Source organism: Antechinus flavipes, chromosome 6, assembly GCF_016432865.1.
Source record: "Antechinus flavipes isolate AdamAnt ecotype Samford, QLD, Australia chromosome 6, AdamAnt_v2, whole genome shotgun sequence".
Classification (NCBI taxonomy): Eukaryota; Metazoa; Chordata; class Mammalia; order Dasyuromorphia; family Dasyuridae; genus Antechinus; species Antechinus flavipes.
In genome coordinates, this window is record NC_067403.1 from 251842228 (window position 1) to 251868335 (window position 26108).

At 33.8% G+C, this 26108-nt stretch overlaps 1 protein-coding gene across 2 annotated transcripts; it reads right to left on the reverse strand.

Moving 5' to 3' along the window:
- Positions 1-802: 802 nt before the first annotated feature.
- LOC127539879 (vomeronasal type-2 receptor 116-like) lies at positions 803-26108 on the reverse strand. 2 transcript variants are annotated; one of them, XM_051964296.1, is made up of 4 exons: positions 25927-26108; positions 13975-14193; positions 12749-12872; positions 803-2286 (listed from the first exon to the last, which is right to left on the reverse strand). In XM_051964296.1, exons 3-4 carry the CDS (start codon positions 12858-12860, stop codon positions 1382-1384), a joined length of 1017 nt encoding a protein of 338 aa, XP_051820256.1. In that variant the 5' UTR covers positions 12861-12872; positions 13975-14193; positions 25927-26108; the 3' UTR covers positions 803-1381. The 2 variants fall into 2 exon arrangements, with proteins under 2 accessions (XP_051820256.1, XP_051820255.1); XM_051964295.1 differs by having other exon boundaries at positions 12749-12965.

The following is a 26108-nucleotide window of genomic DNA, read 5'->3' on the forward strand; positions in this document are numbered from 1 at the left end:
TGAAACTTGCTAAAAGTTTGTCCAATTACTTTATCCATGATACTGTTGCTGTTGTGGTAGATATTGTTATTGTCATACAGTTGTGTCTCATTCTGTAACTCAGAGAACAGTACACCAACTCTTTCTCTCCTCCATTATTTCTCAAGGATTGCCCAAGTTCTTCTTTATCTCCATGATATTGTCCATCCATCTTATTCTCTCCTATATAATTTTCTTTTTGCTTGCAAGATTGCTCTATATCAGCATCTTTCCAAGTGAATTTCATCTTTCCATTGTGTACACTGATTTTTAAAGAATCTGCTTCAATGTTTGGCATTCTAGTGAATAACCTCAATTGATTTCTGGAAAAATTGAAATATTTGCCATTTACAGTCCCTGGAACTAGCAAAAGTCTTTTCCTAACTGATAATTCCAAATTGTGAATTCTGGAGGGCTCAAGAATTCTTTACACTTAACTCTCAAAAGCTGGGTTTTACAAAGTTCAACTAAATTTGCATCTCCTTTTCCCTATGCCATTGATTTACATTTTTATTTTTAACAAATGCCAAATGATTTCAATGGCTATAGTTGATAATATGCTTTGAGGTTTGGTGGTTTTTTTTTTAAAGAGGAGATCACAAAATTTCATCAATTAAATTTTCTTTAAAGTATCTAAGCCTAGAGATACATTCAAAGACCTCAGAAAAACAAAAGATGATAGGTTGCAATAATGGATCATGCAATTAATAAATAATATGATCACCAAAATATTCTAACTGAAGTAGTTTCCTTGAACAAAGAAAAGAAAATTATTACTCCTGCATTATTATTGTCTCATTTTTATTGTTCCATGAAAACCAACTATTTATATGCTATTGTTACAAGATGTATTTGATGGAAATAATAAGACTTTGGAACAGATTTCCCGATCCAATGATCATTCTACAATTACATAATTGATGGAAAAGTGAAAGGCTAAACAACTTCTAGTACATATTCACTGGTTTAGAAACCATTCTACACAACAAATTAATTAGTTTGTAAGCATTTTCCTATAAACCTTCTCTCATAATGCTGGATGGACTTATTAAAGATTAGAATTGGAAACCAGAATGTCATTTATTTAAATTCAACTTTTTCCATCAATATTTTTTAAATGTAATTCACGTATTGTCTGCAATCTGTAAAATAATTCAAAACAGCAACTGATCCCATTCTACCTCTATTCTAAAATCAGGCAAGAGTATGCTTTCAAAATGCTATTATATTCAAATAAAAATATGAATATTAGAGAAAACAGGCAAATGAAGCAGATACATTTCTCATATTTTATTATGACTCGGACTGTAGGATCAAAGGAGTTCCTTGACTGTGACTAATGAACTTGAGAAGACTTGGCTTCTCAGGAAGTAACTTTCTTTTTAAGTAGTCCCAGAGTATTTTGTTCTGATCTTAGAAGGATCACAAAGCACTTAGGAGCAAAGATGCAAGTGAGAATCCCGGCACTGGAGGTCAAGATGGCAAAGACTTCCAAGGCCACGATGGCCTTGCCCTTGGAGCTCTGGTACGAGGGCAGGAAAGAGATCCAGACACTGCAGAACACAAGCATGCTGAAGGTCAAGAACTTGGCTTCGTTGAAAGTGTCCGGCAGGTTCCTGGCCAGGAAAGCCACGGTGAAGCTCGCCAAGGCCAGCAAGGCCATGTAGCCCAGGACACAGTAGAAGATGAGGAGGGAGCCCTCATTGCACTGGATGATAATGGAGCCAGGCTCAGAGTGGATGTCCATCTCCAGGAAGGGGGGGGATGTCCCAAGCCAGATGCCACAGAGACACATTTGGATGAGGGTGCAGGTGAAAATGAGAGAGTAAGATGCTGTGGATCCCAGCCAGCTCCGAAGCCTGCTCCCTGGTTTGGTGGCCTTGAAAGCCAAAACCACAGTGATGGTTTTAGCCAAAATGGAGGAAACAGCCACTGTGAAGACAATTGCAAATGTGGTTTGGCGCAACAGGCAGGTGGCTGTGGTAGGATGGCCGATGAAAAGCAAGGAGCAGAGGAAGCAGAGGCTGAGGGAGACCAGCAGAGTATAGCTGAGACTGCGGTTATTGGCTTTGACTATAGGGGTGTCTCTATGCTTCAGAAAGACCCCCAGGACCAACATAGTGAGAAGGGAGAAGCAGATGGCTGCACAGGCCAGAGTCATTCCCAGAGGTTCTTCATAGGCCAGGAAGGTCACAGTCCTGGGAAGGCAGTGATCTCTCTCCTTATTAGGATATTGATCTTCAGGGCACTGCAGGCACTCCTCTGCATCTGTGAACAACAATAAAATCATGCTATATTCCTGACTGATCAGTTTTTTGTCACCTATAAAGCACAGTATTATTCTTTTCACATCCAATTCAGTCTCATTTTGGATTTCATTTAAGTCAGAAGACAAGAATTTTAGAAGTTGAATAAAATAAAGACATGTCAGTAGTGTCATTTCTCCATATATGGATTAAATAATGTGCTGAATGTATTTGTTTTAGTTATGAAATTAAACTCCCTACACAATCCATTTCAATTAGAAATGACTTACAATGAATCCTAAATGGTTATTTTATATTTAATCCAATATTTTCAAAACAGAAATGAGACATTGTCAAATCAATAATTCTGTCAATTTCATCATGGATGAAAGCCAAGAATTAGTTTTTTAAATTACACTAAAAAGGCTTTTTGATGTGTTTTTCTAAAATTAAAGTTATAACTACAAATCTTCTGGGTTCTTATGGAACATGATTCTGATTATGCAAATCAAACTTTCTTCAAATAAAGTACTTTCCATAGCAATTTTAAAGTTTATAAAGTAGAAAATACATTGTGCATCTATGACAATGTTTCCCTGAGTTACTGACTATAGAAAATGAGGATTTCAAACTTCGCTCCTTCAGGTTTCCCAATTGTTAGTGTTATACTCTTATTGGCTATATATACATTATTGCTTCAGCATCTAGTACTATTGTTCTCAGAGGGCCTATTTCTTCTATATTGTACTTACATGTATATTTCTTTCATTGTTTGCTTCATTGGCCATTAACTTTGAGATTTATTTACACTTATGAGATTGGGCCAAAGAGTGAACATCATAATTAAAAATTATGGAAAACATTGATTCTCAGAGTTATTTGATAAAAAGCATTTAGTCAAATGGTAAATTGGCTTCAAAGCAAGTCTTTTTTAATAATAGGGAATTGGCAAATTCAGTATTTGCTGTGAAAATATTAGAGGGAAAATACCTTTGTTAAAACAGCTTGGAGGCAAAGCCAAGATGGTGGAGAAGACACACGCTTCATTCTAAGCTCTTCATCTATCCTCACTATTAATTACCAAATTCAGCCTCAGAAATTGTCCTTGACTGTAAAATCCATGAATACTGGGAGTACAACAAATTACCAGCCAAAGATAATCTGGAAGATCTCCAGAAAAGGTTTGTCCTGATCAGCAAGAGCAGGCCAGCACAGGCAGGGAGGCAGAACATAGAGGCTGGTACACTGAGTGAACCGGGTGGGGGCGGTCTCTAAATGGGTGGAGATTTTGCAAAGAGGACTGTACCACAAGTTGGCTGCTCTGCTTTGGTTGTAAAGCAATAGATCAGCAGAGAAGTTACCAAAAGGCCAAAGGTAGACTGTACTCCAAAAAAAACACCAGAATCTTAAAGGATCTGACTACACCCCACCCAGAACTGGAAGTTACTCAGCACAGGCCACAGCATAGTTGTGCAGTCACATTCTGCAGCTCAGGGCTTTTGTTCAGGGCAGCCACAAATCTGCACAGCAGAGGTTCTCTGACCAGGACAATAGAACTTCCACAGTGTGGCCATACTTCCCAGGGCAGAGACACTTCTGGTGCAAGGCTCTTCCCAGAGCACTTCCACAGCTCCACCACTCTTAGCAGTCCATTTGCAGGACAGCTACTGTCCATATATTTATCCCTGCACTGCAGAGGAAGCTGGTAACCCCCTTGTCTTGAAGACATACCTTAAGTGCTTTAAAAAATTGAATAAAAAGAGCAAGCATATGCTAACCACCGATAGCTTCTTTACAGAAAGAGAACAGGTTTTCAACCCCAAGGAGACTAATAGCAGACAGTCTCCAGACAAAACCCCAAAGGGAATGTAAGCTGGTCCACATCACACAATGTTCTCCTAGAAGAAATTATAAAAAATCTTAAAAGGGAGCTAGAAGAAAAATGGGGAAAGGAAAGAGAAGCTATGCAAAAGACTACAGAAAAGGAATATAACCACTTAAAGAAAAATTTGATAAAGTGGAAAAAGAAAACAACTTCCTGAAATGTGAATTGAAAAAGGTAAAGAACTCCCAAGGAAACAGAATTTGTGAATTGGAAAAGATAAAGAACTCCCAGGAAAATAGGATTTGTGAATTGAAAAAGAAAATAACTCAGTAAAAAATTAGTGAAATGGAAAAAAATTCCATAGAGCAAAACAACTCATTTAAAAACTCAATTGGGCATATACAAGTTTAAAAAAGCTAATGAAGAAAATAACTAATTAAAAATCAGAACTGAATAGAAATGAATGATTCATTGAGACATCAAGAATCAGTTAAGCAAAACCAAAAAAATGAAAAAATAGAAAAAAAAAAGTTAAACATTTACTTGGAAAAACAACAGACCTGGAAAATAGATTTAGGAGAGATAATCTGAGGATTATTGGACTTCCTGAAAATTATGATGAAAAAAAGAGCCTAGATACAATTTTACAGGAAATCATCAAAAAGAACTGCCCAGATGTAGTAGAATCAGAAGGTAAAATAAGCATTGAAATAATTCATTGAATACTTTCTGGAAAAGACCCTAAAATAAAAACTCCAAGGAACTATCAGACTAAGGAAAAAATATTATAAGCAGCCAGAAAAAAAAAATTCAAATACTGAGGAGCCATATATATATATATATATATAAACTCAGGATAAAATCACTCAGGATCTAGCTGCTTCCACATTAAAGGATTGAAGAGCCTGAAATCTGATATTCTGAAAGACAAAAGAACTTGGAATGCAGCCAATAATAACCTACCAAGCTAATCTGAGCCTTTACTTCCAGGGGAAAAGGTGGACATTTAATGAAACAGGTGAATTCCATTTGTTTCTAATGAAAAACCCATAGCTAAAGAAACAAACAAACAAAAAAATGACCTCCAACTATAGGACTCAAGAGAAGCAGAAAAAGGTAAAAAGAACTCTTGAGAATTTTATTTCTGTTATGGACAAACATAAAGAGTGCTTGTATAATTTGATTTTACTGATAGAATAAAAAAGGGAAGTAGAAATGGAAAGAGGATAGTATCAGAAAAAGGGAAAAAGGGAGATAAAAAGATGGAAACTATATCCCACAAAGAGGCAAAGGAAACCTATCATATCTGAGGGAATTTAGAGAGGGGGAGGGACATTGTGTGAAAATCACTCTCATCAGATTTAGCTCAAAGAGAAAATAATTGACATATTTGGTTTACAGAAAAACTTCTCTCACCTCTTAAAAAGTGGGAGAGGAAAATGGAAAATGAAAAGAATAATAAGGGAAAGGTACAAGAAAGGGGAAAGGATTGAAAGGGGGTGGGAGGAATTCTAAAGAGGGAGAGCTGTGTGAGGCAAGTAATGCCCATAAGTTTAATATTGGGGAGGGTAGTATAGGAAGGTAAGAAAAAGAAAAGCATAATCTGGGGATAATAAGATGGCAGAAAATACAGAATTAGTAATTTTAACCATAAATGTGAATGGGATGAACTCTTACATAAAGCGGAGATGGATAGCAGACTGAATCAAAAGCCAGAACCCTACAATATGTTGTTTACAGGAAACACATTTAAAGCAGGGAGATACATAGAGAGTAAAGGTAAAAGGCTGGAGAAGAATCTATTATGCCTCTGGTGAAATCAAAAAAACAGGGGGAGCCATCCTGCTCTCAGATCAAACAAAAGCAAAAAATGATCTAATTAAAAGAGATAAGGAAGGAAACTATATCTTGCTAAAGGGTAGCATAGACAATGAAGCAATATCAACACTAAATATATATGTACCAAGTGGTATAGCATCTAATTTCCTAAAGGAGAAATTAAGAGAGTTGCAAGAAGAAATAGCAAAACTATAATAGTGGGAGATCTCAACCTTGCTCTCTGAATTAGATAAATGAAACCAAAAATAAAAAAGAAAGAAGTCAAAAAATAAATAGAATACTAGAAAGGTTAGCTATGATAGATCTTTGGAGAAAACTGAATGGAGACAGAAAGGAGTACACTTTCTTCTCAATAGTTCATGGAACCCATAAAAAAAATGACCACATATTAGGACATAAAGACCTCAAAATTAAATGCAGAAAGGCAGAAATAGTAAATGCATTCTTTTCAGATCACAATGCAATAAAAACTACATTCAGCAAAAAGCTAGGGGTAAATAGACCAAAAAGTAACTGGAAACTAACTAATCTCATCCTAAAGAATGATTGGGTGAAAGAGCAAATCATAGACATATTTCATCCATTTCATTTCATCCAACCCATAGACATATTTCATTCATTCATCAAATCATAATTTTACCCAAGATAATGACAACAATCAGACAACATACCAAAATTAGTAGGATGCAGCCAAAGCAGTAATAAGTGGAAATGTTATATCTTTAGAGGCTTACTTCAGTAAAATAGAGAAAGAGAAGATCAATGAATTGGGCTTGCAAGTTAAAAAGCTAGAAAAGACCAAATTAAAAACCCCCAATCAATTACTAAACTTGAAATTCTAAAATTGAAAGGAGAAATTGATAAAATTGAAAGTAAAAAACTATTGAACTAATAAAAAAAAAAAGAGTTGGTTTTGTGAAAAAAACCAGTAAAATGGATAAACCTTTGGTAAATCTGATTAGAAAAAGGAAAGAGGAAAATCAAATTGTTAATCTTAAAAATGAAAAGGGAGAACTTTCCACCAATGAAGAGGAAATTAGAGCAATAATAAGGAGTTATTTTGCCCAACTTTATGCCAATAAAATTTGATAACTTAAATGAAATGGATGAATACCTTCAAAAATATAGGCTTCCCAGATTAACAGAGGAGGAAGTAAAATGCTTAAATAGTCCCATTTTAGAAAAAGAAATAGAACAAGCTATTAATCAACTCCCTAAGAAAAATTCCCCCAGACCAGATGGATTTACATGTGAATTCAACCAAACATTTAAAGAACAATTAACTCCAATGCTATATAAACTATTTGAAAAAATAAGGAAGAAGGATTCCTACCAAATTCCTTTTATGACCCAGAAATAGTACTGATACCTAAACCGGTTAGGTTGAAAAGAGAGAAAGAAAATTATAGACCAATCTCCCTAATGAATATTGATGATAAAATCTTTAATAAAATATTAGCAAAAAGACTAAAGAATATCATCCCCAGGATAATATACCATGATCAAGTAAGATTTATGCCACGAATGCAGGGCTAGTTTAATATTAGGAAAACTATTGGCATAATTGACTAGATCAGTAATCAGATTAACAAAAACCACATGATCATCTCAATAGATACAGAGAAAACATTTGATAAAATCCAATATCCATTCCTAATAAAAACATTTGAGAGTAGAGGAATAAATGGACTTTTCCTTAAAATAATCAGTAGCATCTATTTAAAACCATCAATAAGCATCATATGTAATGGGGATAAACTGGAACTATTCCCAATAAGATCAGGAGTGAAACAAGGTTGCCCACTATCACCATTACTATTCGATATTGTATTAGAAATGCTAGCTTTGGCGATAAGAGTTGAGAAAGAGAATTAGAGTAGGTAATGAAGAAACCAAATTATCACTCTTTGCTGATGACATGATGGTATACTTAGAGAACCCCAGAGATTCTACTAAAAAGCAATTAGAAATAATTCACACCATTAGCAAAGTTGCAGGATATAAAATAAATCCACATAAGTCATCAGCATTCTTATATATCACTAACAAAACCTAACAGTTAGAGTTACAAAGAGAAATTCCATTTAAAGTAACTACTGATAGTATAGAATATTTGAGAATCTATCTGCCAAGGGAAAGTGAGGAACAATATGAGCAAAACTACAAAACACTTTCCACACAAATAAAATCAGATCTAACCAATTGGAAAAATATTAAGTGCTCTTGGATAGGGTAAGCAAATATAATAAAAATGACAATACTACCTAAATTAACCTATTTATTTAGTGCTGTACCAATCAGACTCTCAAAAAACTATTTTAATAACCTAGAAAAAATAACAACAAAATTCATCTAGAAGAACAAAAGGTCAAGACTTTCAAGGAACTAATGAAAAAAAAAAATCAAATGAAGGTGGCCTAGCTGTATCAGATCTAAAATTATATTATAAAGCAATGGTTACCAAAGCCATTTGGTAGTGGCTAAGAAATAGACTAGTTGATCAGTGGAATAGGTTAGGGTCAAAGGACAAAATAGTCAACTTTAATAAACTAGTGTTTGACAAACCCAAAGACTCCAGCTTTTGTGATAAGAATTCACTGACAAAAACTGCTGGGAAAATTGGAAATTAGTATGGAAGAATCTAGCCATTGACTTACACTTAACACCATACACCAAGATAAGGTCAAAATGGGTTCATGACCTAGGCATAAACAATGAGATTATAAATAAATTAGAAGAACATAGGATAGTTTACCTCTCAGACTTGTGGAGGAGGAAGGAATTTGTGACCAAAGAAGAACTAGAGATCATTATTGATCACAAAATAGAAAATTTTGATTGTATCAAATTGAAAGATTTTTGTACAAACAAAACCAATGCAAACAAGATTAGAAGGGAAGCAATAAACTGGGAAAACATTTTTATAGTCAAAAGTTCTGATAAAGGCCTCATTTCCAAAATATATAGAGAATTGACTCTAACTTATAAGAAATCAAGCCATTCTCCAATTGATAAATGACCAAAGAATATGAACACATAATTTTCAGATAAAAAATTGAAACTATTTCTAGCCATATGAAAAGATGCTCCAAGTCATTATTAATCAGAGAAACACAAATTAAGACAAATCTGAGATTCTACTACATACCTGTCAGATTGGTTAGGATTACAAGGAAAGATAATGTTGAATGTTGGAGAGGATGTGGGAAAACTGGGACACTGATACTTTGTTGGTGGAATTGTGAATACATCCAGCCATTCTGGAGAGCAATTTGGAACTATGCTCAAAAAATTATCAAACTGTGCATATTCTTTGATCCAGCAGTGTTACTACTGAGTTTATATCCCAAAGAGATCTTAAAGAAGGGAAAGGCACCTGTATGTGCAAAAATGTTTGTGGCAGCCTTGTTTGTAGTGGCTAGAAACTGGAAACTGAGTGGATGCCCATCAATTAGAGAATGGCTGAATAAATTGTGGTATGTGGCTGTTATGGAATATTATTGTGCTGTAAGAAATGACCTGCAGGATGATTTCATAAAGGCCTGGAAAGACTTAAATGAACTGATGCTGAGTGAAATGAGCAGGACCAGGAGATCATTATACACTTCGACAACGATATTGTATGAGGATGGATTCTGATGGATGTGGCTCTCTTCAACAATGAGATGAACCAAATCAGTTCCATTTGTTTAATAATGAATAGAACCAGCTACACCCAGCAAAAGAACTCTAGGAAATGAGTGTGAACCACTACATAGTATTCCCAATCTCTCTATTTTTGTCCTCCTGCATTTTTTATTTCCTTCATAGGTTAATTGTACATTATTTCAAAATCCGATTCTTATTGTGCAGGAAAATAACTGTATGGATATGTATACATATATTGTATTTAACATATACTTTAACACGTATTGGTCTACCTGCCATCTGGGGGAGAGATAGGGGGGAAGAAGGGGAAAAATTGGAACAAAAGGTTTTGTAATTGTCAATGCTGAAAAATTACTCATGCATATATATATCTTGTAAATAAAATGCTATAAAAAAAAAGACAGGTAGATAGCATGTTGATACAGTAGCAGCCTTGGATGTCAGAAAGACATGATTTGAAATAAAATTTACTAACTTGTGTGACCCTGGACAAATCATACAACCCTGATTATCTCAAAAAAATAAAAATAAAAAAATACTCTTCTTTCGGGAAATTCAGACAGTTTATGAGTTGTAAAGAATTCTTTAAAAAATACTTTAAATATTCAAACTACCAGGAGACCAAGATTTTAAGTTATTCCAATATCAATTAATAATATTGAATTAAGTTTGTAGCAACTCTTTTTGTATTGGCAAGGAACTGGAAATTGAGTGTATGCCCAGCAATTGCAGAATGGCTGAAGAAGTTAATAGTAAATGAATGTTATGGAATATTATTGTAAGAAACAATCAGCAGGATGACTTCAAAAAGATGTGGAGAAAAGTACATGAACTGATGCTAAGTGAAGTGAGTAGAACCAACAGAACATTGTACATAGCAACAAGATTATGTGATGATCATCTCTGATGCACATGGTGATTCAGGCCAGTTCTAATAGACTTGTGATGGAGAGAGCCATCTGCATCCAGAAAGAGAACTATAGGGACTTGCTTGCTTTTTCCTTTTTCTCATTTTTTTCCTTTTTGATATGCTTTTTCTTGTGTAGCATGATAAATATGGAAATATGTATAATAGAACTGAACATGGTAAACATATATTAGTTTATTTGTTGTCTAGGGATAGGGTGGGAAGAAAGGACAGAAAAAAATTCAGAACACAAAGTTTTACAAGGGTGAATGTTGAAAACTAACTTTGCATATATCTTGAAAACAAAAAGCTTTTATTAAAAAAAAGAAAGAAAGAAAGAAAGAAAACACTGAATTAATTTCAAGGAACCAGACAAGGAAAGAGAAACACTTGATTCACTGGAAAATTTATATAAACCGTTTTAAAAATGGTACAATACCACCATCATTATTCTCAAAAATTGAGAAAGGATACTACCAGATACATTTTATGAGGCAAATAAAGCCCACTGTTCAAATTAAAGAAGCTTAAAATACAGGTGATATATTTTTAATTATTAATATCTATTCAAATTTTTAAATAAATTCCTGACAAGTGGTTTCCAGTGATTTATCTATCAAACAATTCATTCTCTGCAATTTCTATTTAAATTAAAAAAACAGAAGTAGTTCAAATTCAGAAAAAATGACATTAATACAAGACAAAATTATTTTATAACATAAAGAAAAAAATTTAAGAAAGGAAAACAAATGCTTATTCTGAAAACATTACAAAAACATAAAGAAGAACTTTTATGGCATAATAATACATCTTTTAAAAGCAACCAAATTATGCAAAGATATACACAAATATCTTTCCCAGTGAGTATGGGAATAAAATTCAGATGATTAATCTTCTCCTTATTGCTACAAAAATGGAAATTGAATTAAGAACATTGAAATAAGAGAAATTAAAACAGAAAAACAGGAAAAAAAAAGATGTCCAACTATCTCTATTTTCTAGTGACCTAATGTTTTATTTTAAAAATAATAAGGGATCAGTTAAGGAACAAACAGAAATTTAATAAATTCATGAGGCAAACAACAAAATAAATCTATTAAACCTCCAAATTTTTACATAATGAAAGGAGTTATAAGAAAAAGAAATACTATTTGAAATGACTGAAAAATGCATACAATATCGGAATATCTTTGGAACTATTCAAAATGCTTATTCTGACTCAATTACAAAGAGCTCCTTAAAGAAATAAATTACAACTAAATCAACAGGAGAAATAGTCTATTTTTCTGGATTGACTATAGTGACATAAGCAAAATGAAACTAAAAGTGCAAGAATTCCAAAAGGCAGACATAAAGAGTAACTATAATGAGAAAGAGAAACAGAGAGACACTGAGAGTGAGAGAGACAGACACAGAGACAAGGACAGAGAGAAAGAGACAGAGAGGAAGGGAGAGAGACAGAGGCAGACAGACAGACAAGACAGACAGAGACAGAGAGAGAGGAAGGGAGAGTTAAATGGAGAGAGGGCATTGTGTTCAATGAAAGATAAGCTATCAAAAAGCAAACGTTTAAACTTTTGAAGATACCATTTTATGAAGCAACAACAATTACAAAGCAAATCAAGATCAGACCTCATCAGCTTTGAAAATGAACCTCACATGCAGTGGGTCAGGGTGAGGTATGGCCAATTTTTATTCGTTTTTTTGGAATCCAAGTTTCCTAGAGTCAGGACTCCAACTTTCTGAAAATAGCTTGTCAAAAAACTATCTCCCTCCAGGACTCCAGTTAATCTGAAATATAAATTTTATAAATTTTCTTGAAGACTAACTCCAGAGGCCAGATTCCTACTCTCAAACTAAATGCATCTATGCTTAGATATCTATTTTTTAGGTTTTAAGTTTTGTCCTATTGACATTTCCTTTAGGAATGAGAAAGTTTATAAATAAGTTTTAGATTAAGCTTTCCCATAAGAACAAGGAAGATTACAATTAGGCCACATGTCAGGGAAGTATTAGGGATTTCCATGGTAGTAAAATCCTGGTGGATTTTGCTCAGATAGATTTTTGGTATCTTGAACCAGGACTTGCTCTTGATAGTTATAGGAATGACCAGAAAGCACATGGAATGCAAGAGACTTATTAATTGCAGTGTTATTTTAACTCAGAAATTATTATTTTGCCAAGCAAAGGTCACTTCCGTTTAAAATTAACAAAATAGAATGTCTATTATTTTGGAAGAAGGACACTTTAACTTTAGGAACCTACCAGTTTGGCTTGAAATCTTCTCTTCAGGACACGGGGTGCAAGCAAAGCAGCAAATGGGTTGGTTTTCAAGAGATGTTTTCTTGAATCCAGGGACACATTTCATGCTGCACATGGAAGTTGGAGTCTGTATTTCCATCAGAGAAAGGGAGAAAATGTCATTCAAAGAAGGACTGCTGAAAGATGGATTTAGTGAGGAAATGATGATTTCAAAGCTCTCCTATAGAATACAGAAAAAAACATAATTTCAATTCTGCAGGACAAAAATGATCTAATTCTTACTGGAGAATTTATATTTTCATCTTACAATTCATATTATTTTATCCCCAGTGAACAAGCACAGATTCTCCACTAGACTCAATCAAGCTCCTTGATAATTTTAATTGTAATAACTTTCTGGCTTATTTTTTCCCCAAAAGTACCAATTTCATTCCATTTTTAATTCCTTCTATTGAAACAATTCATTGAACATATAAGTGGGGACATCTTGTTAATTTTCCCCACCAAAGTAGTGCGGGGAAGGGGGGGGGTTGTGTTTTCATAAAGTACTCAAAATGTTTCAGAGAATCACCACTGTAGAGACTATTTATTTTAGAGAATATTATTTTATATTAATTACACAGGTCAGAATAGAAGTAAGATTGGCTGAACTTATTCTTGGGCTGACCATTGGAGGTTCTGCTTGAAACTATTTTGAAGGGAGCGATGAAATTTATTCAATTTCATAGACAGATAAAACTGTATAGATACATGTATTTGCCATCAGCAGAGAATACAGAATCACAGCATTTAAATTAAAAAATCTCTAAAAAGCCATTATTTTTCTTGAGGACACAAACTCAGATTAAACATTTTATATAGATATAAGAATCCAGATAGTGGGTAGTCTCCTGTAAATAGGTCCCTTTGAGGAATAATTTTCCTTTATGTTGTACCCTTTTCAAACTTGACCACTTGATATAGCATATTTCAAGATTTAAATAGTTTTAACAATTCAGATTTTTATGTAAGTTAACTGGAAAGTATGCGCAAATGGGACTGAAAAAAAAAAAAACAAAATCAGTAACTCCTTTGTTCAGAACAAAAAATAAGAATTAAGTGGATTTTAGTACCCTATCACAAACATTTCCAGTGTCTATGGGGAACATCCTGGTATCAATGAAGAAACAACAAGTGTCCTGGAAGCTAAAGAGTCAAAGTGATAAAATTCATATTCATTGGCCCCTTACCTGATGGAAATTGTCTGGCCAATCTATGTCTTCTTCCTTAATGGTGAATCTCTGAGCAAGAGGATACACTTCACCCACTTTGACCAGTGTCTCTATCTGACCAGGGAAGGATTTATAATTTAGGATATCATAAGCCTCAGCAACTGGCTTGGTTCCATTCCAACATGACTCATCACTGGCATTAGTGACAGAATTGATACACTTCAGAAAGTGGTGGAGCTGAAGGCAAGGACAGGAGATTGTTAGTCTTTGCAGGAAGGATTTATGCTCATGTCCCAAGATTGACTATCAATGGAAAACAGATGCAAAAAAGTTGTCATTCTCCTTCTTAAGCTGCTTTTGAAGCTCTGAACTCTTTTTCTCCTTGCAAGCTAAGTGCAATGGTAAAATAGCAAAACCAGTAACCAATTATATATTATAAATATTCAACATATTATAAAGACATCTGAGAAGCAAAAGTTTACCATTTCTTCATTAGCAGGTTTTGATAATCCCCAAATGGGGCATATTTTTTAAATTTTTAACATTAAAACTTAACATATATCCTAACATATACTGGGTGTTTAAGAAATGTGCGATGATAGACTGGATTTTATGGGAAATCTTATTCCTTGACAAAAGAATCTAGAATAAAAAATACAATATAAATCTCTGACATGGTTGATAAGGTCAATTTAAGAATAAAGGAGAATTTGACATTCAGAGTGATGCAATTCATCCTTTGGAAAATTCAGTCCTTCAAAAGACAGAAGAAATTATGAAAGGAATTTCAGAATGACAAAGTGTAAGAAAATGAAACATTAATACAATCTGAGAAGGATTGGAGAAGCATAATTTTCAATAAAAGCTAGAAATTTTTTTGGTATCACTCAGGTTTTGATTTTCATTCGTCAAAGAATATTTTCAAGAAAATTTCCCAGTGAGCTAGAAAATGTAAAATGTGAAAGCTGAAAAACAGAAAATAAATTGTTCTCAATAATAAATTTCACAGTAAGACATTAATATTCTAGGGTGAAAAGAAAGAATCTAATTGGCCAGAAAAAATAATACACATTTCTTGTCCAGTCATTGAGTCCTGTCCAACTTTTCTTGACTCCACCAACCGTAGCACTCCTTTTTTCTGCTATGCTTTACTGTCTCTTAAAGTCTGTGCAAATTAACGTTCATGGTTTCATGATAGTATCTATCCATCTCACTCTCTGCCTAATCCTTTTTATCAACTCATTTGTCAGGGGGGTGACTAAGACGATCACTTTAAGATACTAGAGAAATATAAAGAGATGACATGAGAGAATTAATCTGAACATCTGACAGGAACAATATTTTTTTTAATGAACCTCGAAGAGAAAAGAAGGAAGTATGGTTGGGAATATTAAGTTTGATCTGTATATAAGTATCATAATCATAAACTAGATTATAAGCTAATGATGAAAAGAGGGAAAGGGGTACATTAGTAAGCCTTGAGCTACCTGCTTAAATAAAAGAAAATCCCTGAAATTAGATCATTAAAACTTGTTTATCAGACAGTGTCAGAATAGCTGACTAAAAGAATCAATTCAACTGAATTTTCTCATTTTTTTTTCAATCACGACTCAAATCAAATTCCGGAGCAGCACTGTCAATAAAATGTTATGATGAGACATTTTCTCAGCTCAGAACAAATTACAGGTTGGAAGGAAAGGTCTATGGCAACTCCTTCGGGCCTAAATCAGAGTGGCCAGTATAAAAATAAAAAGAGCATTGAAGACAACTACAAGAGCAGCTGAAGTAGTTTACAGAACTATTAATCTATACCCAGATGTCCTCACCTGTATTATGAATTTTACTAGGTTATAATCACTCCCTAGGTTCCCAGATTCCCAACATTTCGAACATAGCAACCAATACCTTCAAGCACCAAAAATCATATTTAGGATACAGTGTCCAATAATGGTTCCTCTTCATTTAAAAAAAAATTAATACATCATTGAAGCAAGTATATCCATGTCAAAATATCAGCTATGTTGCTCAGCTATCAATCTTGATAGAAGTTAAAAGAAAATGATCAATTAGAAATTGATTAGAAATTTTCAATGTTAATGATAAAGGCCACTGTAAAGGTCCTAATTTGGAAGAGATTTAATGAAAGCCTCCTGCCACATAGACTCAAACACAGAGGAATGTGTAAAAAGGAAATACCCCAGCATTTTCAAAAAGATGGCTCTATCAAAGTTAATAATGCCTATTATCACAACTAATTTCATTATTTTTGCTAGCATTTTAATGTAATCCCAAAAAGAAAAAACTTGGAAACTATATTAAGGAATATGTATTTTATTGAACTTTCAGGTAATTCCTTCATTTCTTCATCTTTAGAACAGATCATTAATAATATAATGTGAATACTCTGTGTTAAGACCCATTTTGGAATAAAAATGTTACCTTCCAAGAAATATTTGAGTTTCTTGCCAGGTCTGATGCCTCTTTTGCCTCAGAATGGAGCATTTGATGGAGAGCACGGGCAACTAAATACACTGCATTGTAAACATTAGGAATCAGTTCCATAAGGACCATGTCAGTTTTCATAATAGGAATATCTCTAAAGGAAAAATCTCCTGGGCACAAAGGATATAACATTTCCGTACCACTTTTTTCTGAAAATCTACAATTGAAGACTAATTCCCAGAAAGCTTTTAGGAAAATATCCTCAGGATTCATGACTGGATTCATGTTTCTTACAAACTCTGTGAAACCTGGAATCTCCTCCTTAATATGAGAAAATAGTATTGTACCATGAAAAATGGGAAACTGATCAAAATTAGTAGTAATAGAAAGATCCCAAGAAGACGTGGTAACCAACAACTTTCCATAAGGTATATAAGTTTTCAATACAATAGAAAGTTCTTGAAGGGAATCAGAATCTCCATAGATAAAAATCACATTTGATGATGATGCAATGACCCTAGAAAGGAGGTTAAAATCTTCTGTCCTTTTAAAATATTGAGGCACTCTTTCCTTCATAGCCATACACAGCCCATTCCTGGCCATCTCTTCTTTCAGATCATTGAAGAACGTTTCCCCTCTTGTGTTAGCCGAAAGGAGCAGTCCCACCCAAGTCCATTCAAAATGCAGCATCAATTGGACGAATGCCAGATGAAGAGTAGATTCCTTACTGCCCAGCTGATAGACATATGGATACTGAACCTTATCATTCAAGAGAGGATCAAATTGGCCATAGCTAATCTAAATAAAATATAAAGAAAACAGTAATGATGATTTAAACTCATTCAGAGTAATAATTTGTCCTTCTTATTTGTATGTCAAGCAAGCATATTATTTTCAGAAAGTAGATAATGAATAAATGCTTGCAAATTTTAATTTAGGGTTTATGGTTACAAAATTACACTATTAAATACTGGAACAATTGAAAGGAGATGCTAAAATTGTATCTGATGCATTCTTTCTTTAATGTCTCCTTCAAGCACTTCCTAAGTCACTGCTTTCCAGGAGAAAAAACTCAGTTCCTTCCAAAAGTCCATTCCACTTTTAGGCAATTTGATCAAAGGAGAAAACATTTTTTCTTAATTTTGTAATTAAATCAAACTCTTGAAATATTGATTTGTTGCTCATATTTCTTTCCTGTTGATTCAAGTGGAACATTTTAGTGTTTCCAGCAAGAACCTGTTTCTTAAATAAGTGGCATAGTTGCATGGTCTTTCTCACTCATATCAATCGTTTTCAGCCCTAATATCAATATTTCCTTTACCCAGACTTTCTATCGCATACATTCCCCTCCTCTTGTGATTCCAAGCAAAATTTTATTTCCTTGATAATAAGCATGCCTGACATCATGCTCTAGGGGAAAACGTTCTCCATGTCAAACCCAATGAGAAATGGAAGATGAAGAATTTATCCTGCTGAAATCTACTGCCAAGATTGTTATTAAAATATTTCCCCAAACATATCAGTAAGAACTCTCTGAAATAAGCAATGGTTCACTCCTCCATAGCTGTGGAGCACCAAATTTTGATCTCTAACAACAAAAAAGAATGCACCTGTGTGAGACCTTCAGTCATCAGATTTGTCCAGAAAATGAGAAATTTTCATATGTAGAGTTTCTTTGTTACATCACTAACCCCCAAATTTCTGAGAAGGACATAAAGTAACTAGTACAGATATCTAATTTAAATCAGGTCCCCAGTAATCCAATCAGCAAGAATATCTGGATCAAGATTCAAAAACTGATGGTCTTGTGAGAAGAAATTCCTAAGGCCAATGTTTCAGAGAATATCTTCTAATTCCAACATCTTTCATCCCATAAAATGGGAAGATGATGTAACATCAGTTTATTCTTAGACGTGGACGTGTGATTTAAAAATATATAAAATATGATCTACAATAATGACCATTTTTCCTTCAGAAGAGTAATTATGAAATGGCTCTATTAATTCCAGTTAGAAAGCAAATTCATTTTTCAATAATTATGGCATGATTCTACTTGCCATATGCTAAGTATCCTCTCATTGACTAAAGAAATTCAAATTGAATTATCTATGACCTAGTATTCTATACCTAACAAATTGACTGGCAGAAGACAAAGGACAAAGTACAAATGTTGGAGGGAATGAAGAAAATTGGGATACTAATAGACTATTGGGGTACTATGAATTGAGTCAACTATTTTGAGGAGCAATTTAAAATTGCACTAAAAAAAGATATAAAATGAACTGATCAACTTGTACAACAATACCACTATTAGGTCTATATACCAAGGTTATCAGGGTAAAAGGAAATAATTCTACATTTTATAAAATAATTTGTTAACTCTCTTTGGGATGGAAAAGAATTGTCAGTGGCCATCAATAGGAAAATCTTAAAGGAGTTATAGAATATAATTGTGATGTAGTGTTATGGGGCTATGGCATGAAACACATGGAAAATCTCAGATCAAATTATTTAGAGTGAAATGAGCAAAACCAAGACAACATCAAATACAAACTCTGAAACATGATTCAAATACTATTCCTCAATGGCTTAACTATTCTGAGAAATATAAACTTTGAAATCATCTATGAAGGACTTATGAAGGAAAATTCTATTGACCTCCAGAGAAAAAACTGATGTATGGTAATAAGTCAAACATCATTTGAGCATTATTCTGGTGAGTCCAATGTTGCATCTGGTACTTTACTCAATCATAAGTAAGCTTAATATCTCTTTGAAATCAAATAATAACATAAATAAAAATGATAAAATTAGAGGCAAAATTATCTTAGATTTAAAATAAAAAATGTATCATGGTAATGTTTGATACTTTATTTTTCAAAACTGGAAAAAAGAATGAGGATGGCAAAATAAGGTAAGAATTTGCCTGAAGTCTCACAAATTCTCCTAAAAAACAACTATAGAATAATGAATCAAGATTAATAAAGGAGTGGCAAAACCAACAAAACCATGGAGTCAAATAATTTTCCAGTCCAAGACAACTTAGAAAGTCATCAAGAACATATTTAACCCGTATTGTTGGAATGCTAGCTCTCTATGGGTGAGGGATATGGAGAGGAATGGGGAAAATTTGGGAACACAAGGTTTTGCAAGAGTGAATGTTGAAATCTATCTTTGCATGTATTTTGAAAAATAAACTGTTTAAAGTATAAATCTTAAAACAAAAATAAGCAAGAAACATATTTGGTAGCATGATAAAAGAGGACCATACAAAAGATGCAATGGTTTCCAGGCAAGGTTTCCAGGCAACTTTAGGATACATTAACAGTGAGGTCTTGAGCTCCAGTTCAAGAAGTTTGAGACAATTCTTCTTTCCTCAAAAGCAGAACTCATTATTAACATAAATATAAAAATATAAAATAGACTGCAAAATGAATACACACATATGAAAGTAAAACAAAAATTTGAAGCCTACTCTAGAAAGTTTCTATGGTTACACATAAAATTAGAAGAGGACAATAATGGCAAAATATGTAGATTTGAAACCTCAAAGAAAATATAGATGTGTTTCACACCAAAAAAGAATTCATTGTAAAAAGTTCAGCAGAAAGAGATGCAAAAAGAAATTCTATAACTGTCAATAGTAGAAAATATTTGGGAATCTGTCTGGAAGGGAAACTCAGGAACTATATGAACACAACTACAAAATACTTTCCACGCAAATAAAGTCAGACCTAATCAGATGGAAAAATATCTAGTGCTCATGGGTAGGTTGAGCAAATATAATAAAAATGACAATATTACCTAAATTAATCTACTTATTTAGTGTCATACCAAACTCCCAAGAAATTATTTTAGAGATCTAGAAAAAGTAGTAACAAAATTCATCTGGAAGAACAAAAGGTCAAGACTTTCAAGGGAATTAATAGGAAAAAATGCTAATGAAGGAGGCCTAAATGTGCCAGATCTAAAACTACATTAAAGGAGTGGTCATCAAAATGATTTTGTACTGGCTAAGAAATAGGTCAGTGGAATAGATTAGGATCACAGGACAGAATAGGCAATAACTGTAGCAATCTAGAGTTTGACAAACCCAAAGGACCCAGAATTTGGGATAAGAACTCACTATTTAACAAAAATTGCTGGGAAAATTGGAAACTACTATGGAAGAAATTAGGGCTTGACCCACACCTAACACCATATATCCAGATAAGATCTAAATGGGTTCATGATTTAGACATAAAGAATGATATTATAAGCAAATCAGAGGAACACAGGATAGTTTACCTCTCCAATTTGTGGAGGAGGAAGGAATTTGTGTCCATAGAAGAACTGGAACTCATAAATTAGTACCAGATAGATAATTTTGATTATATTAAGTTTAAATGTTTCTGTAAAAACAAAACTAATGCAGACAAGACGACAAGGGAAGCAATAAACTGGGAAATTATTTTTACATTTAAGGGTTCTGATAAAAGACTCATTTCTAAAATATATAGGAATTTGACACAAATTTATAAGAATCCAAGCCATTCTCCAATTGATAAATGGTCAAAGGATATGAACAGACAATTTTCAGATGAAGAAATTAAAATTATTTCTAATCATATAAGAAGGTTCTCTAAATCATTATTGATCAGAGAAATGCAAATTAAGACAATTCTGAGATACCAGTACACACCTCTGAGATTGGCTAACATGACAGGAAAAAACAAGGAGAATGTTGAGGGGATGTGAGAAAACTGGGACACTAATACATTGTTAATGGAGTTGTGAATGGATCCAGCCATTCTGGAGAGCAATTTAGAACTGTGTTCAAAAAGTTATTAAACTGTGCATACTCTTTGACCCAGCAGTGTCTCTATTGGGCTTAATCTCAAAGAGATCTTAAAGGAAGGAAAGGGAGCTATATGTGAAAAAAATGTTCATGGCAACCCTTTTCGTAGTAGCAAGAAACTGGAAACTGAGTGGATGCCCATCAGTTGGAGATTGACTGAATAAGTTATGATATATGAATGTTATGAAATATTCTTTTTCTATAAGAAATGATCAGGAGGATGATTTTAGAAAGACCTGGAGAGACTTACATAAACTGATGCTAAGTGAAATGAGCAGAACCAAATGATCATTGTACATGACAACATCAACATTATACAATGATCAATTCTGATGAATGTTACTCTTTCTATCAAGTTGATGATTGATGACAGTTCCAATGATCTTGTGATTATGAGAGTCATCTACACCCAGAGAAAGGACTGTGGGATCATACTGCCAATAGAGGAAAGGGAAAGGTAGAACAGAATAAATTATCTTATAGCAAGAGGTATCCTATTATAGTGGAAAGAAAATTGGGAGCACACACAGGGAATATTTTAAGATTAATCTCTTGGTAATTGATTCAATAAATCAATTCAAATAAATATCATACACTTAATTGGACACAAAAATCTATCATTACTCTATGAGTAAGCAGAATAAGAAGTGGATCAGAATAAAAGAGAGGAGCTGATAAGAGGGAGGAGATATCAAAAGAAATGGTGGTCAGAAACAAAACAGACTTTTGATGAGGAAATAGGGAAAAGTACAAACAGTGAAAAATATTTTGGAGGGAAATACACAGTAATCAAAAATATGAATGGTAATGAAATGAACTCATAAAACAGAAATGCATAACAGAAGGCATTACAAAACATAATGCTGATTCCAAAAGATGTGAGATGAAAAATGACATCTGCATCTTAATAGGGAACTACTAAGATTGAATGTAGATCATTTGTGTGTTTGTTTGTTTGTTTATTCTTTTCATTCCCATGTTTGTTTTTTTTTCCTTTTTGATCTGATTACATATCATAGAAAAACTTATGAACAAACAATCATTAATTTAAACCATTAATCCCCTAATGAAAAAAATTGCCAAACAACATAGGTTCACAAATGAATTCTACCAAATATTTGAAAATCAGTTAATTCCAAGACTTTATAAACTCTGTGGGAAAACAAGCAAAGAAGCATCAAGGAGTATTCTGTAAGATGTTCTGTGCAATGTATAATTTCTGAAATCCTAATAAATATAATCATTATTTTTTCTCAGGTTAGGATTGGTTGATACACAAACAAGAAAATGGCATCTTGAATTTGCCCTAAACAAAATTCTGTATCTCTTGCAATGCACAGTGGCCTCCCAATTTGGATCACATTAGGCTCATCATAATGTTCTGTAAATATCAATTAGAAAACAAATATTTAGCAATTGATAAAAATTAGTTTTTTGGAAATGACTTGAAATGAATATATAAACTATTGATGTTCTGAAGGGATACATCCTGTATTTGGCAAATCAGGCACAAATTCAGGAGAAGAGTCAAATTTTCATCCTAAATTGGAAGCTCTCTCTGAACATAGAAGTGGATGCTGGTTATTAGCATAGACTGATGAAGACAAGTACTAGAGCTTCACTTTTTTAGGGAAAATACAAAAATCAATTTTGAAATGCAAAGGAAAAGAACCCTTTCCCTGGGAATTTTATGATGTAAAGAAAAATAAAACTTTCTTCCATATAAAGTCTTCAGAATTCTATACAAATATAAAGAGAAGAACTAGAAGTATAGTGAACTTTAGGTTGTTACTTGGTTCAAAACTATGAGGCTTAAATCAATAGAGCGTCACCTTACCTAGAGGACAGAGGGAGTTCCCTGATGGAAAGGACTATTTCCACCTTTTTGGTATCACCTGTTATCAGAACATGATGGAAGACTCCTTAATAATTGTTTATTGACTCCATTGATGTTACATCAGAACAGATTATAAAGAATCTGCTGCTTTAAATACAAAGAACACATTGGATAAAGGCAAGTGATAGTATTGGTCTCCCTTACCTGTGGAACTTTATACAGTTCAAGAACGGTGGCTATGGCCATGGACAACATAGTAGACATCCCTCCAATGACAGCCACAGTATTGGACTGCCTATCACAGCTATAGTTAGGGATAACTGGACCTCTCCCTGACAGCCATATTAAGGAGCTCTCCACAGCTAGTTTCTCCAGATGGAAGTTATTGAGTAAGTGGTATCCCAAAGTTATGTTGGGCAGCAAATAAGGGTTCTTATTGATCTCCTCCACAGCATATTGGAGAGCAAGGAAATGGTGATATTGTTTGAACATTGACCTAAAGTGACAGGGAAATGTTTTTAAAACAGCAAAACTCTATAAGAAACAGCAAGTTTTCACTGTGGAAAAAATGTCAGACATTTCAGGAACTCCTATCTTAAATCTTGCCCCTAAAATTTGCAAACACTGTGGTGCTGGGAATACCATTTCACCCCTCGAGTTTCAGTGTCCCCAGTTTTAAAATGAAACTATGTAAATTCCTTTCAATAACACACAAACACACACACACAAATGACGTTATAATTTAGGCATTAGAACATGTCTAGTTTTGAAATAAAACTGAGCATACAACGCAGACAGATTTTCTATCTCATACAAACAGAAAAATGGGTTTTTAATAGTCAACTTGCAATGACAAGATCTTTTTAATGATCCCCTCGACCATGCATACATAAGTAGCTTCTATAAATAAAATACCTTCTAAATGCATTGTCATGATTTTTAAGATTATTATCTTGGGAAGAAAATGGAACATGGGTATTTCAAAAGATGTCGTTGCAAGGTAATGAGTAATACTGAAAGATTCAGGGTGCAATACTGGTTTTACTCATTGAAATAGCTACCTGAGCTAAAGCAGAAAGATGCACAACATTTAGAATTCCTTGTTCATGCAGTCCATACTTCTGCTTTATTCAATTAAGGACATACTATTTCTCTCTTAGAAGCTGAATAGCTGAGAATCAGGTTATCAATTAACAGCAAAAAAAATGCTGTCTTCAAAATGATTGCATTTTAAAGGGAAAGATTGTTTGTAATCAGAGAGGGAAAGATAGAGAGACAGAGAGAAACAGAAAGAGATATAGAGAGACAGTGACAGAGAGAATCAGAAAAAAGAGTAGATAACCAGAGAGTAATATATTTAAGAGACATTGGCAAGCTGGAAAAGATAGATTTTGGGAACAGTTTGTATATGTGGGGTGGGGGATAAGGTAGAATTTAGGAGCACTCTGATGTTATGAACTAAAGGGCATCAGAGGATGGTATTGTTCTGTAAAGCAATAGGGTAAGTAGGAAGTAAGTAGGGCAAAGGATAATGATTTCTCCACTGGGCACTTAGTCCAAGATATCTGCGAGACCATTGATGATATAACTTGTGAAGTGAGCAGAAAGTTTGGATCAGATTAGGTAAATGTGAGAAATAATAACATAAAGATGCTAAGTAAATCATGGGTGCTGATAAGATAACCAAGGGAAGTAGTAATGGGTTAGATACAGATACCTGAGGGACACCTATAGTCACACAATATGATCTTAGGAAGATCCAGCAAAGGAGACACAAAAGGTGAAACAAGAAAAGAAGGAACAGAAAAAGAGAAAAATAGTCCCTAAAACCTAGAGAAAATAGAATACCAAGGAGGAAAGACTGATCATCACTGTCAGCAGAGAAGGCAATGAGAATAAGGAAGAGAAGTTACAAAAATGGTCTTCAAACTCATTATGAAAAGACAGAAATTGAAGTTTCCAAGGAGCAGAAGTTGAAATGTTTAAGAAGTGATATCAAGAAGCTTACATGCATTTCTGAGTCCCTTACTAGAAGTCAGGCATTTGCAAGTCATGGAGATAGAAAGACAAATGAGGGGAAAAATCTCATACAGGATATATTTTGGTCAGAACAGAAAATGTGCCCATACATAAAACAGTACATTAGGGACAAAGTTGATAAAATATGACTTGGAGGAAGTCAGCAACAGCTCAAGGGGAGCAGAAAAGTCTTTATACCAAATGAGTTGAATTTTAAATGAAAATAAAATTCTGAGGTATGGAATTGAGGAGAGATTGCATTCCTAGAATTGGGAGACAGCACTGTCAAAAATATGAAAATGAGAGATGGGTACCACATGCAGATATTTACATGGTGATCAAGGTATAAAGAGCTTAAAAGCTTTTGAAGTTGATCAAGAGAGGAATCAGAGAGTGATTCACAGATCAGGAAGTGTCATACTAAGAACTGTACGTTATAAAAATCCCTTGTGCAAATATTAGATGATTAGTAAAAATCTAAAGAGATATGTGACAGAAGAGCGACTGGGGCCATTTAAGTGCTCCACAGAAGAAGTGACCACTTCTTGTAAAATGTGATTGAGTTGGGGGAGGGGAGGGGAGTGTAAGAAATTTTAGATTGGTAGAAATTACAAGTGTACAACTGATTGGATATATATCTTCATTCATTCATAGATATATGTACATATGTATGTATGTGTGTATACATGTATATTTTTCTATATTAAGCCTATATAGGTGTCTATATGTACATGAATCTACATATATGTAGTGTACTCATATTCACACTGCCTTTTATGTACACATCACAGTTCAAAGGTAGGGATCAAAATACAGAAAAAAAGTAACTACTCACTTTGGTTCTGCAAAAGTCCAGAAAGGAGACTCTTGAAATAAATTTATTCTCATATGATCCTGTACCTTCACAAAAAGCGAGAAGAATCCGGCAATGATTAGGTCTCCTTCTTTTCTATATGTGGGATTGTAAATTCTTTCTATGTGGCAAGGTGTCTTCATCATCTGGTACTCAAAAAGGAA